This window comes from Dendropsophus ebraccatus, chromosome 6 (genome assembly GCF_027789765.1).
Source record: "Dendropsophus ebraccatus isolate aDenEbr1 chromosome 6, aDenEbr1.pat, whole genome shotgun sequence".
Taxonomy (NCBI): domain Eukaryota; kingdom Metazoa; phylum Chordata; class Amphibia; order Anura; family Hylidae; genus Dendropsophus; species Dendropsophus ebraccatus.
The window spans coordinates 149,679,235-149,694,522 of record NC_091459.1 but is presented as its reverse complement, the minus strand read 5'-3'; the positions used below and the strand labels follow the sequence as shown (position 1 = coordinate 149,694,522).

At 46.0% G+C, this 15,288-nt stretch overlaps 1 protein-coding gene across 5 annotated transcripts in view; it reads right to left on the bottom strand.

The window, feature by feature from the left end:
* Positions 1–3,068: 3,068 nt before the first annotated feature.
* MAPRE3 (microtubule associated protein RP/EB family member 3) overlaps positions 3,069–15,288 on the bottom strand; it is a 70,608-nt gene continuing 58,388 nt past the window's right edge. For all 5 annotated transcript variants that reach the window (XM_069973249.1, XM_069973250.1, XM_069973251.1 and 2 more), the window contains 4 exons: positions 12,238–12,439; positions 12,007–12,155; positions 10,298–10,450; positions 3,069–8,492 (listed from right to left, as the gene is read on the bottom strand). In XM_069973249.1, coding sequence (XP_069829350.1) covers positions 8,424–8,492; positions 10,298–10,450; positions 12,007–12,155; positions 12,238–12,439 — 573 coding nt within the window. In that variant the 3' untranslated portion in view covers positions 3,069–8,423. The remainder of the gene's footprint in view (positions 8,493–10,297; positions 10,451–12,006; positions 12,156–12,237; positions 12,440–15,288) is intronic.

The window sequence follows — 15,288 nt, the reverse complement described above, 5'->3', positions numbered from 1 at the left end:
TAGGTGATGGACGCATATTACGCGGACAGATAGGTGATGGACGCATATTACGCGGACAGATAGGCGATGGACGCATATTACGCGGACAGATAGGCGATGGACGCATATTACATGGACAGATAGGCGATGGACGCATATTACGCGGACAGATAGGCGATGGACGCATATTACGTGGACAGATAGGCGATGGACGCATATTACGTGGACAGATAGGTGATGGACGCATATTACATGTTACGTGGACAGATAGGTGATGGACGCATATTACGCGGACAGATAGGTGATGGACGCATATTACGCGGACAGATAGGTGATGGACGCATATTACGCGGACAGATAGGTGATGGACGCATATTACGCGGACAGATAGGTGATGGACGCATATTACAGAGTTATATAACTTCGTATTGGGTTTCAATTACTGGGAAAAGCTTTTGACTTGATTTGGAGAACACCAGATATAAGAGTCCAGAAGATGCGAGAGCTCTGCAAGACCTCACACTTACCTCAGAGATATATATATATATATATGGGAACCATTGCATGTGATTCACTAAATAATCTACTGGGAAGACTCCTTCAATGATGACGTCTCCATCCAGAACATACCCATAATCCTCTACAGCCTTCACCAGGTGCCGAGCACAGGCCGGTGGTGGGTTCTGGGATCTACAATGTGTCACATACAGAATCAGGACAAGGAGCAGGACCATCCTGGTGTGTGTGAAGAGTACAGGTCTGTGCAAGACTCCCCCAGATATGATACAGCCTATCCATCACTAGAGATCAGCGGTGACATCACTGAGAATACAGCCTATCCATCACTAGAGATCAGCGGTGACATCACTGAGAATACAGCCTATCCATCACTAGAGATCAGCGGTGACATCACTGAGAATACAGCCTATCCATCACTAGAGATCAGCGATGACATCACTGAGAATACAGCCTATCCATCACTAGAGATCAGCGGTGACATCACTGAGAATACAGCCTATCCATCACTAGAGATCAGTGACATCACTGAGAATACAGCCTATCCATCACTAGAGATCAGTGACATCACTGAGAATACAGCCTATCCATCACTAGAGATCAGTGACATCACTGAGAATACAGCCTATCCATCACTAGAGATCAGCGATGACATCACTGAGAATACAGCCTATCCATCACTAGAGATCAGCGGTGACATCACTGAGAATACAGCCTATCCATCACTAGAGATCAGCGGTGACATCACTCAGATTGGACTGTGATTTGTCATCTGAACTACAAAATGTGTCAGAGTTTTTTTGGTTTTCTTACCGGCAGCTGCTGTGACCTATCAGCATGTGCTCTGAGATGACTGTGTGCAGGGTGGGGTCTCCTAGGTGGTCCCCTGGGACTGACAGTATTGGGGTATGTTCACACTGAGCAAAAGGCGAAGAAATGAAGAGGTAATTTTTCAGAAAAAAAATCCTTTTCTTGAGTTGGTGCAGAATTGAAGCGGATCTCCGCGTTATGAATTTCTGTGCATAGTCCTCGCACGTTCTGTCTGTATTCCACAACATACAACAAAACACAGTAATCACTGAACTCAAGGAGAACAGTAAAAAAAATTTCAATGAAGTATCAATCAAGAGTCTCCACTGATGCCCCCAAAATTTAAATATGCAAAACAGGAGTCCGTGGAGCCTCGGTTGCGAGTCTCAAAACACGGGATAGCCAGATATCTCTCGCCTGTTGCCACGGGGGGCCTCCATGATGGGGAGAGCACCACACCACCCTGATAGCCCCTTCTAAGTCCCACTCTGTTGCGAGTATTGGAACATAAATAGGGAAACACCAGGGTGGCCCCTTTTTGTCAATGTCTAACTCAAGGTGCGAGTATTGCGATCATGACAAGGGCTTGCCAAGGCAGGCCTCCATCCACAGACAGCCGTTTCGGGGTTTTTGCCCCTCGTCAGTGTGGAGTAGAATTCTGGCTAGTTGGGGCAATAGCAAATCGACCAACAAAACACAGTTATCACTGAACTCAAGGAGAACAGTGAAAAAAATGTCAATGAAGTCCTCAATCAAGAGTCTCCACTGATGCCCCCAAAAATGTAAATATGCAAAACAGGAGTCCGTGGACATACAACATACAGGCAGAAATTCAAAGCCCCATCAACTTCTATGGGATTTCTCTAGCGGAATCCCCCCATAAAAATGACGTCAATATTTTGGGTGGAAAGTGGATTCACAGTGATTCCACAAGTAAATTCCGCTGTGTCCACAACAATTTAAGCACAATGGGAAATTAGTCCGCATATTTTACAGCGGAAAATGCAGAATATGCATTAAATTAAGCGCAGATTTCATGGGAAATTCCTCGGCCATTGCTCAGTGTGAACAAACCCTTAGGAATCTTTCACACGTTCTGTGATTTTTTTCTCTTTGATCTGTGGAAAATCATTCATAATTGCATCTGTTTTCTGTCAAATGTGATCAGTGCCAGTAATAAGGTTAAACACGTTTTCATCCATGGTGTTTACGTAATGATGATAAAAATCCCGGATCCCGTAGAGTCCTATGAGCGATCCGTGCCAAAATTTCAATCCGTATGGAATGGATTGCAGGTCAAAGTTAAAACGGACTGTGTGAATAGCCCTGTATAAATCAATGTGCCATGACTGCGGATCTGCGATCCCGGAGAACGTTACGGGACGTGTGAGGCCTTATTCTGCAGTACTGGCCGGGTCACAGAATGGCTGGTGTCTTAGGCCATGTGAACATGGCCTTATACTCCAGACGGTGAGATCAGGGCTGTATTAGCAGCTGCTGCTGCCCTAGGCACTAAACCTGTAGACGCCCCATCTTCACGCACTTATTGGCGATACCAGACCTGACCAATACCACCATACCCCCCACCCCCCTGGAAAAGACACCAGATTTACTGGCAAGTCTGAACGGGAGGAGGGAAACTAAAAAAAGAAAAAAAAAAGTTTTTTTCTGTCCCCCTGCTCCCTGGTGCTGCCCCAAGCACAGGACCAGGGGTGCCTAGTAGTAAATACGGCCCTGGGTGAGATAAGAAGAGACACGAGTCCAATGTTTTCACACCAGTTTATTTGAAATAAAACATAACACAGATGCAGGATCGATAGTGTCAGGTCCACGGTGCTGGCAGATGATTACGGGGCTCCGTGCATGGGATTTGGCTTCACAGAAAAAGCCTTGAATAGGAGACTGCGCTGAATTTCCTGCATCTAATCCCTCAGTTCATACAACGCTAGAAAGGAAGCAACTCAGATGTCGGCATTCATTCAGCAAGTTCAGAATTGATATGAAAAAAGCAACAGCACCACAAAAACCCCATGAAATCAAACTAACCAAGGTCAATGGCAACCCGTCCACCAATGCTTCCGACTAAATCAGTCTGCGCCATCTGTCGGAGTACTGAGTCGCGGAGTCTGCGGAGCTCCTGCGTTCCTTCAGTCTTACACACTTCTCTGTACTGACTGAGAATGGTTTACATGGATATTATTGTGTGAAACTGTTCACGTTCCCCCCTCGACTTGAATCAAAAAGGAAACTGAAAGGATGTTCAATCACGGAGGGCAACACGGGAAAATCAAAGGAAAACTACAAACCGAAAAAAACTAAAGGTTTTCAGTAATGTACAATCACTGTCTAAAAGTCTCCAAGTCAAACCACGAATTCTTCAACCCCAACGTTTTCCCCGTTCATTGTAGAACAATTATCTAACGGCCGCCAACACTACACGATGTTATCTTCTCTTCTTAGCATGAAGGTTAAAAAAAAGTTGCAAGCCAACTTTTTTGTTCCAGGATAAAAGTGAAGATCTAATCAACGATATCCATAGTAAAGGTGGTCATACCTTCTAGATAGCTGTTGGTTAAAGGTTTCTTTGGCCAGCAGTTATCACTCCCGAACCACCCCTAAATGTGCATGGGGATGGGGAGAAAGCCACTGCCAGATTTTTTTTTGGCTGTGGCTTGATTTCCTGAAAAAAAGAATTAGACATGTTGGATTTCAACTTAAGGAAGAGTTGGTGGACGTTCAGCCGGTCCCGTTAAAATCAGCCGGTTCTGTAGACTGTATTGTGTATTGCCAGCTTATGACTTCTTGCGATCTCAGTTTTCTAGTACTAGTCCATGGCTCCAAGAAGGTCACAAGAGCACAAGTGACCCCCAGTAGGTAACCAATTCTGTTTGGAGTAAACTTACAAGTAAATAATAAATAAATAAGTCATTTCCATTCTCATTTCAACACTGAAAAAAAAACTTGATGGATCAGCGACCACACACAGCGGTGATACTCTGGCCAGGTAAACGGCCGCAATGTTACAGAGAAAAATATCAGGAAATTCATGAAAAATGATAAAAAGTAAACTGAGACACTTCAGACTGAGAGTTTGTGGTGACAATGAGGTGAGAGGATACTCAGCACCCACCACCTTTCTGAGGACATAACAAGATGGACAACACCTGGCTGGATCCTGTGGTATCACCGAGCTGTATCAGTCAGATGGAAGGAGTGCCGCTTCTATCACAAAAACTTTCACTTATGTTGAAACTTGAGAGAAGAAATGAAAAAGTGCATAAAAAATCTTTCAAAAAAATTATACACATCTAGATTGTAAATGCCGCCGGGCGCTTAGTCAACGTACAGCCATTGGCTTAGTCAACGTACAGCCATTGGCTTAGTCAACGTACAGCTATTCGCTTGTTGTCAGAAATTAAAATGATAGGATAAAAAAGGTTTCGAGGCACCAAGAAAGGGAGAAGATAGAAAAGGGAAACACAGGAGGCAAATAGCGTATCTGTGATGGGCTCCATGGCCTATGCTAATAGAAAGACGGGCAATACAACTAAGGAGTCTCCGATACACAGCAACTATCACTATATGTTATGGGGACATTAAGAGTTCATCTAACCAGTAGAGTAATAAAAGTTATCTAAAATTTACGCAATTGTTAAAATCCAATGAAATGATGGTGTGATTTGTATCATGTAGATGGGCCTTTATCCCATTTCCCAAACTGCAATGTTACAACTGTAACATTTGGTACCAGATTTGGATCGGATCACCAACATACATCGGAGGATCACTGGTATGGGGGATCGTCCGAGACCATCATTTTTTTAGTAACTCTTCTTAAAAACAAATAATCGGGAGGATGCAGCCATTGTGGTAACTCACAGTCCATACAGTTCCTTCTGCTCCCAGCTTGTGCCATGTAAAAGACACACATGACCACTTGGATAACCACACAAGGCATTTACTCACATACATGAGGATATCTGTACAATGGGACACCCACACGGGCAGTATGGTGCTCTTTCAGCACTGGGGTCCTGGGATCAAGCCCAACACCTGCTTGGAGTTTGTTGGGTGGTTTCTAGTTCCCTCACCATACTAATAGGTAAGATTGTGAGCCCCATTGGGGAAACGTACATTGAAACAACAAATTGTTTGTCGGTATGTGACAAATACAGTAAGGAAACCCACTAACAATGTATGGGGGTCCCCTTGTAGAAGTATGCTCACTCACAGGTATTCTGATGTACAGGTGTTCTCATGCACAGGTATCCTGATGTACAGGTGTTCTCATGCACAGGTATCCTGATGTACAGGTGTTCTCATGCACAGGTATCCTGATGTACAGGTGTTCTCATGCACAGGTATCCTGATGTACAGGTGTTCTCATGCACAGGTATCCTGATGTACAGGTGTTCTCATGCACAGGTATCCTGATGTACAGGTGTTCTCATGCACAGGTATCCTGATGTACAGGTGTTCTCATGCACAGGTATCCTGGTGTACAGGTGTTCTCATGCACAGGTATCCTGATGTACAGGTGTTCTCATGCACAGGTATCCTGGTGTACAGGTGTTTTAATGCAGTTATCTTGGTGTACAGGTTTACTGGTGTACCGTTGTTCTCATACATAGGTATCCTGGTGTAGAGATGCTCTAATATACATATATTCTGGAGCACAGGTGTTTCATGCACAGGTATTCTGGTGTACAGGTGTTCTAACATAAACGTATACTCCTGGTGTACAGGTGTTCTAATGCACAGGTCACTCTGGAGCACAGGTGTTCTAACATACATGTATTCTCCTGCACAGGTATCCTGCTGTACAGGTGTTCTAACATACATGTATTCTCCTGCACAGGTATCCTGCTGTACAGGTGTTCTAATGCATATGTATCCTGCTGTACAGGTGTTCTAATGCACATATATTCTGGTGTACAGGTGTTCTCATGCATATGTATCCTGGTGTACAGGTGTTCTAACACACACATATTCTCATGCACAGGTATCCTGGTGTACAGGTGTTCTAATGCGCAGGCATCTTGGCATACAGGTGTTCTCATGTACAGGTATCCTGGTGTACAGGTGTTCTCATGTACAGGTATCCTGGTGTACAGGTGTTCTCATGTACAGGTGTTCTCATATATGGGTGTCCTTCACCTTGCACTGGCTGTGGGTGGCAGAAGGTAAGGTACAGACTCTCATACAGCCATCCTGACCAGTAACCACCTGTGTCCTGTATTCCCAGGAAATAAAGGTCATGATACTTATTCAGGAACATTGGAGAAGCTGAACTATCAATCTACTCTCCCGAGTTTATGGAAAGACCCAACATGGGCGGCTGTGACCTGGACATTGTGGTTTTCCAAAAAGTTTTCCAACATTACAAAGACATTATAGAAAAAATAAACGTATGGACGGCCATGTTTTCCCACGTTAAATACGCCATTGTGTGACAAGGAAAGAAGAAACAGAGAGGCAGAAGGAATATGGGTCTAAAGGTAAGAAACCACAACAATCAAATAATGTGTGTGTGTGGGGGGGAATGGAGCTAGGGTCCTGGGGGGAGGACATGGACATCCACATATGGTGTTAGCTACAGGCTGATACAGAAGACATCCACCAATGGCGTCAGCTATGGGCTGATATGGAGGACATCCACCAATGGTGTCAGCTATGGGCTGATATGGAGGACATCCACCAATGGTGTCAGCTATGGGCTGATATGGAGGACATCCAAGTATGGTGAGAGCTTTGGGCTTAAATGGAGGACATCCACCAATGGCGTCAGCTATGGGCTGATACAGAAGACATCCACCAATGGCGTCAGCTATGGGCTGATATGGAGGACATCCACCAATGGTGTCAGCTATGGGCTGATATGGAGGACATCCACCAATGGTGTCAGCTTTGGGCTGATATGGAGGACATCCACCAATGGTGTCAGCTTTGGGCTGATATGGAGGACATCCACCAATGGTGTCAGCTATGGGCTGATATGGAGGACATCCAAGTATGGTGAGAGCTTTGGGCTTATATGGAGGACATCCACCAATGGCGTCAGCTATGGGCTAATACAGAAGACACCCACCAATGGTGACAGCGATGGGCTGATACAGAGGACATCCTCGTATGGTTTCAGCTATGGGCTGATACAGAAGACACCCACCAATGGTGACAGCGATGGGCTGATACAGAGGACATCCTCGTATGGTGTCAGCTATGGGCTGATATGGAGGACATCCAGTTATGGTGTCAGTTAAGGGCTGATATGGAGGACATCCACCAATGGTGTCAGCTATGGGCTGATATGGAGGACATCCACGTATGGTGTCACCTATGGACTGATATGGAGGACATCCACGTATGGTGTCAGCTATGGGCTGATACGGAGGACATTCACCAATGGTGACAGCTATGGGTTTATATGGAGGACATCCACCAATGGTTTCAGCTATGGGCTGATATGGAGGACATCTAGTTATGGTGCCAGCTATGGGCGGTTTGGAGGACATCCACGTATGGTTTCAGCTATGGGCTTATATGGAGGACATCCACCAATGTTGTCAGCTATGGGCTGATACGGAGGACATCCAGTTATGGTGCCAGCTAAGGGCTGATATGGAGGACATCCACCAATGGTGTCAGCTATGGGCTGATACGGAGGACCTCCACGTATGGTGTCAGCTATGGGCTGATATGGAGGACATCCAGTTATGGTGTTAGCTATGGGCTGATACAGAGGACATCCAGTTATGGTGTCACCTATGGGCTGATACGGAGGACATCCCCCAATGGTGTCAGCTATGGGCTGATACGGAGGACATCCCCCAATGGTGTCAGCTATGGGCTGATACGGAGGACATCCCCCAATGGTGACAGCTATGGGCTGATACAGAGGACATCCACGCCCGGCGGCACTCTTCACATTTCGGATGTTGCTGGCCCGCGCGGTCATCAACCGGTCTGGCAATTATTTGCATGGATGGATGATGGGTCACGTGTGCGGATACTCCAACCTAACACGTTCATTTAGCAAAAAAAATGGCTGATGGGTAAACGGGCATGGAGGAGCGATAGTATTGTACAATGCGGAGGAGGAGCGGGGGGGGGGGAGGGGGTTAGTATTCGTCCTGATCGTCGCCTTGGACGTCTTCGTTCTCATCATCGTCTGGAGGAGCAAATCCTTCCTGTACAGAAGACACAAGAAAGGAGAGTCATCCTGTGCAACCAATATGGCCATACTGGCTGCTACTCAGTCACATAACACCTCCAGAGCTGCAGTCACAATTCTGATATTCTAACGCAGTGCTTCTCAATTCCAGTCCTCAGGCCTCACCAACAGGTCATGTTATGAGGATTTCCTTTGTATTTCACAGGTGATACAATTATACTCAGTGCATCAGGTATTATCACAGGTGTGCTTTGTATGGGAAATCCTCAAAACATGACCTGTTGGTGAGGCCTGAGGACTGGAATTGAGAAGCCCTGTTCTAACTTTTTCCTTCCACTCAACCTTCCATTAGCTGCTTTGATCCAGCACTCTGAGAACAGCCAGCTTCTTTAGCAATGAACTTTTGTGGCTTCCCCTCCTTGTGGAGTGTGTGAATGACTGCCTTCTGGACATCTGTCAGCAGTCTTCCCCATGATTGTGTTGCATACTGAACCAGACTAAGGGCCCTATACCACCAGACTATTATCGTTCGCATAATCGTTAACGATTAACGATCACAAATGACCGCTATTGCGAAAGACCTGAAAATGATCACTCATTTCCATGGAACGATAATCATTACTTATGATCGTATTTGCGATCGTTTTTTCTTTGCTATTGCGTTCGTATCTACTGCGAACACCATCTTATTCAATGCGAACGATTTGCGAACGTGCAACGATAAAAATAGGTCCAGGTCTTATAAAGCGATCAACGATTTCTCGTTCGGCCGTTAATCGTTAACTGCATTTCAACCTAACGATTATCATTTAGATTCGAACGATTTAACGATAATCGTCCGGTGGAATAGGGCCCTAAGGGATCTTTAATAACACTTAGGAAGCCACTGCAGGGGTTTGGGTTAATTATTCAAAATTTTATGAAATACTGACTTTTGGGTTTTTCTTGGCTGTAATCCATAATCATCAAGTTACAGAAATAAACGCTTGAAAACGTTCACCTCAGGCTGGGGCTTGCATCAGGGGACACGACTGTGGAGGTAATCTCTTCATAGCTGTAACCCCTCTCTCCCCGGACACAGAGTGCTGCATGTATGTGCCCAAATCTGTCCTGCTCATTCCTTTTTTGCAGTCTCTGTCAGCCCTTGTGTTTCACATCCTCTCCACTCCTGCTATAATGTGCCTGCACTCACACTCAGCTATACACACTGCTGCTATAATGTGCCTGCACTCACACTCAGCTATACACACTGCTGCTATAGTCTGCCTGCACTCACACTCAGCTATACACACTGCTGCTATAATGTGCTTGCACTCACACTCAGCTATACACACTGCTGCTATTGTCTGCCTGTACTCACACTCAGCTATACACACTGCTGCTATAATGTGCCTGCACTCACACTCAGCTATACACACTGCTGCTATAATGTGCCTGCACTCACACTCCGCTATACACACTGCTGCTATAGTCTGCCTGCACTCACACTCAGCTATACACACTGCTGCTATAGTCTGCCTGCACTCACACTCAGCTATACACACTGCTGCTATTGTCTGCCTTTACTCACACTCAGTTATACACACTGCTGCTATTGTCTGCCTGTACTAACATTCAGCTATACACACTGCTGCTATAATGTGGCTCCATTCCTGCTATAATGTAGAACCAATTACCTGCATATCAGTGATTTCTTATGAGAAAATTTGCTTTGGTGTAAGAGTGGATTTGGATTACAAGCGCCGTCCAGGAACAAATTATGCTCATAATCCAAGACACCACTGTATATGTATTGCACTTGTATGTGGTGGGGTGGCGTACCTCTGTGGCGTACAAGATGTCGATGATTTTGGACAGGACCCCCGCACTCTCGCTCTCATGCTCCTGACATATCAGTTCGATGTCTCTCAATTTAGTGAAGTAAAAGTCTCGCTCTTTTTCCAGTCCGTCTACAGTCAGCTTCAGCTCCATTAACTAAACAGCAGGAAAGAGACAGGTAGTGATGTCACAGTACCGGGATAATACACAGTGATGTCACAGTACAGGGATAATACACAGTGATGTCACAGTACAGGGATAATACACAGTGATGTCACAGTACAGGGATAATACACAGTGATGTCACAGTACAGGGGGGATAATACACAGTGATGTCACAGTACAGGGGGGATAATACACAGTGATGTCACAGTACAGGGGGGATAATACACAGTGATGTCACAGTACAGGGGGGATAATACACAGTGATGTCACAGTACAGGGATAATACACAGTGATGTCACAGTACAGGGATAATACACAGTGATGTCACAGTACAGGGATAATACACACAGTGATGTCACAGTACAGGGGGGATAATACACAGTGATGTCACAGTACAGGGGGATAATACACAGTGATGTCACAGTACATGGGGATAATACACAGTGATGTCACAGTACAGGGATAATACACAGTGATGTCACAGTACAGGGATAATACACAGTGATGTCACAGTACAGGGATAATACACACAGTGATGTCACAGTACAGGGGGGATAATACACAGTGATGTCACAGTACAGGGGGATAATACACACAGTGATGTCACAGTACAGGGATAATACACAGTGATGTCACAGTACAGGGGGGATAATACACAGTGATGTCACAGTACAGGGGGGATAATACACACAGTGATGTCACAGTACAGGGGGGATAATACACAGTGATGTCACAGTACAGGGGGGATAATACACAGTGATGTCACAGTACAGGGATAATACACAGTGATGTCACAGTACAGGGGGATAATACACACAGTGATGTCACAGTACAGGGATAATACACAGTGATGTCACAGTACAGGGATAATACACAGTGATGTCACAGTACAGCGATAATACACACAGTGATGTCACAGTACAGGGGGGATAATACACAGTGATGTCACAGTACAGGGGGGATAATACACACAGTGATGTCACAGTACAGGGGGGATAATACACACAGTGATGTCACAGTACAGGGATAATACACACAGTGATGTCACAGTACAGGGATAATACACACAGTGATGTCACAGTACAGGGATAATACACAGTGATGTCACAGTACAGGGATAATACACACAGTGATGTCAGTACAGGGGGGATAATGCACAGTGATGTCACAGTACAGGGGGGATAATACACACAGTGATGTCACAGTACAGGGATAATACACAGTGATGTCACAGTACAGGGATAATACACACAGTGATGTCACAGTACAGGGATAATACACAGTGATGTCACAGTACAGGGGGGATAATACACAGTGATGTCACAGTACGGGGATAATACACAGTGATGTCACAGTACAGGGATAATACACACAGTGATGTCACAGTACAGGGATAATACACACAGTGATGTCACAGCACAGGGATAATACACACAGTGATGTCACAGCACAGGGATAATACACACAGTGATGTCACAGTACAGGGGGGATAATACACACAGTGATGTCACAGTACAGGGATAATACTGCAGCTTCCGTCCTCTCACCTGCTGGTTTAGCTCAATGATCTGGGAGTCCAGCTCGCTGCCACCGTTCCTGGTGATGGGGGGGGGTTTCCTGATGGGGTGAGTGATGTTCTGTACTCGTGCGGGGGGCTGCATGGTCTTGGGACCTGTGGGTGATGTTCTTTGTGGGACTGTAATGGGGAGAAGAGCCGGATATAAGGGGAGGGGTGTGCAGTAATGTACAGCTGGTTTATAAGCGATGCTCTGCAGTACCTGATGTGACTATGGGCTTCTTGGGTTTGTTGAAGACCTGGTCTCCGGGGTTGGGAGGGGGCGCCACATCCTGCCCTTGTCTCGCCAGCATTGGGTCGTACTCCTTCCCGTCATAGTTAGCATCAAAGAATTTCTTGAACCATTGAACAAACTCAAAGTTGTCCTGAAACTTTCCTTTCACTAATCGTTCTACAGGGATAATCTGGAAGAAAGAATCAAGATCTGAGAGACGGAGAGGATGGAGGCGGTCAGGGATAATCTGGAAGAATAGAGATCTGAGAGATGGAGAGGATGGAGGCGGTCAGGGATAATCTGGAAGAATAGAGATCTGAGAGATGGAGAGGATGGAGGTGATGGGGGATAATCTGGAAGAATAGAGATCTGAGAGATGGAGAGGATGGAGGCGGTCAGGGATAATCTGGAAGAATCAAGATCTGAGAGATGGAGAGGATGGAGGCGGTCAGGGATAATCTGGAAGAAAGAATCAAGATCTGAGAGATGGAGAGGATGGAGGCAATCGGGGATAATCTGGAAGAATCAAGATCTGAGAGATGGAGAGGATGGAGGCGACCGGGGATAATCTGGAAGAATCAAAAATAAGAGAAAAAGCCAGTTGCACTCACCAAGGTTGTCTTCTGAGGTTTATTTCACTTGAAAAATGCAAGGACATGGTGCGGACTAGTGATGTCACGATACCAGAATTTTGAGTTTGATACCAATACCAACTTTTTTTTTTTTTCAATGCTCGATACCAATTCGATACTTAATAAATTTTATACTTTAAAAAAAAACACAAGAGTAGAGATCCCCCCCGACTGTCAGGTCTGTACGAACCATATTACTTTATAAATAAAGTTTCCATTATTTAAAATAAATGTTCTTAAAAAAATAGCCCTATTCTGATTCCTAACATGGCTATGGGGCAATCTGTAGTTTTATTTAGTAGCACGTTTTTATGTGGGACTGAATTTGGTGGTTTCTCCGCTTGCACCATTTACCGTGCGTCATCAGGAGGGTGATAATCTTATAATATGCACAATAACACTTCAGCTATCAGGGGGGATGATGGGAACTGTAGTCATGTGATACACTTCAGCTATCAGGGGGATGATGGGAACTGTAGTCATGTGATACACTTCAGCTATCAGGGGGATGATGGGAACTGTAGTCATGTAATACACTTCAGCTATCAGGGGGATGATGGGAACTGTAGTCATGTAACACACACTTCAGCTATCAGGGGGGATGATGGGAACTGTAGTCATGTGATACACTTCAGCTATCAGGGGGGATGATGGGAACTGTAGTCATGTAACACACACTTCAGCTATCAGGGAGATGATGGGAACTGTAGTCATGTAACACACACTTCAGCTATCAGGGGGATGATGGGAACTGTAGTCATGTAACACACACTTCAGCTATCAGGGGGATGATGGGAACTGTAGCCATGTGATACACTTCAGCTATCGGGGATGATGGGAACTGTAGTCATGTGATACACTTCAGCTATCAGGGGGGATGATGGGAACTGTAGTCATGTAACACACACTTCAGCTATCAGGGGGATGATGGGAACTGTAGCCATGTGATACACTTCAGCTATCAGGGGGGATGATGGGAACTGTAGTCATGTAACACACACTTCAGCTATCAGGGGGGATGATGGGAACTGTAGTCATGTAACACACACTTCAGCTATCAGGGGGATGATGGGAACTGTAGTCATGTGATACACTTCAGCTATCAGGGGGGATGATGGGAACTGTAGTCATGTAACACACACTTCAGCTATCAGGGAGATGATGGGAACTGTAGTCATGTAACACACACTTCAGCTATCGGGGATGATGGGAACTGTAGTCATGTAACACACACTTCAGCTATCAGGGGGGATGATGGGAACTGTAGTCATGTGATACACTTCAGCTATCGGGGATGATGGGAACTGTAGTCATGTAACACACACTTCAGCTATCAGGGAGATGATGGGAACTGTAGTCATGTAACACACACTTCAGCTATCAGGGGGATGATGGGAACTGTAGTCATGTAACACACACTTCAGCTATCGGGGATGATGGGAACTGTAGTCATGTAATACACTTCAGCTATCAGGGGGGATGATGGGGGTAGTAATTGCACTTTTCCAGCTGGATTCGAGCGGCAGAGTAATGTGCAGGCTACCGCCCCCCTCCCACTTCCCTTCACAGTCGCAGCCAGGCCGACCTTTTGTTCACCCCCCACATTGCTGATGCCGGCCCCGGGGATGTCCTGACGGCCCGGCCTCACAGCTACCTCCTGTCAGATCTCCTCCTCGCCTCCCCCACCTCCAGTCTTCTCCTGCGTTCTCCTCTCCCGGACTGTGCAGCTCTCAGCCGCTCTCCTCCCTCTCCTGCCGCCGACCCTGTGCTGCCCCTCTGCCCTTGTCAGACACTCACCGGCCCAGCTGTGTCTCATGCTCGGTGCCTGTGGAGGGGGGGGGGGGGGGGGGGGGGGGGGGAAGATCCTCATCTTAGCCCATAGGACCCGCAGTGACACACACGTGTCCCGAGGCTGGCGATGTCAGAGGCAGGAGCGGCGACCTAAAATTTGCCAGCGGCAGCTGCATGGTAGGTGGATGATCTGGGCCCGAGTGAGCGCGCAGGGTCCCGGGTCTGTGTTTGCAGGGGTGGCAAAGAGGGAACATGACAGGCGCTCAGGTACCCGCCTGTCATGTTCTCGGCACTATATGTTAAACTACGCTATTTTGTAGTTTAACATAAAGTATCGATACCAGGAAATCCTGGTATCGAACCGTTTTTTTTGCCCCGAAAATCGATAGTAGTATCGATTTTTCGGTGCATCGTGCATCCCTACTGTGGACATACGGTGAGCAGATGCTCGGTGAAAGGAGCATCTGCTCACTGTATGTCCGCACCATGTCCTTGCTTATTTAAAGTGAAATAAACCTCAGAAGACAACTTTGGTTGTGCAACTGGCTTTTTCTCTTATTTTTGATTCTGTGTCGCTATACACAGTTAGCCCCGCCTGTTGTAGCCAAATCCAAAC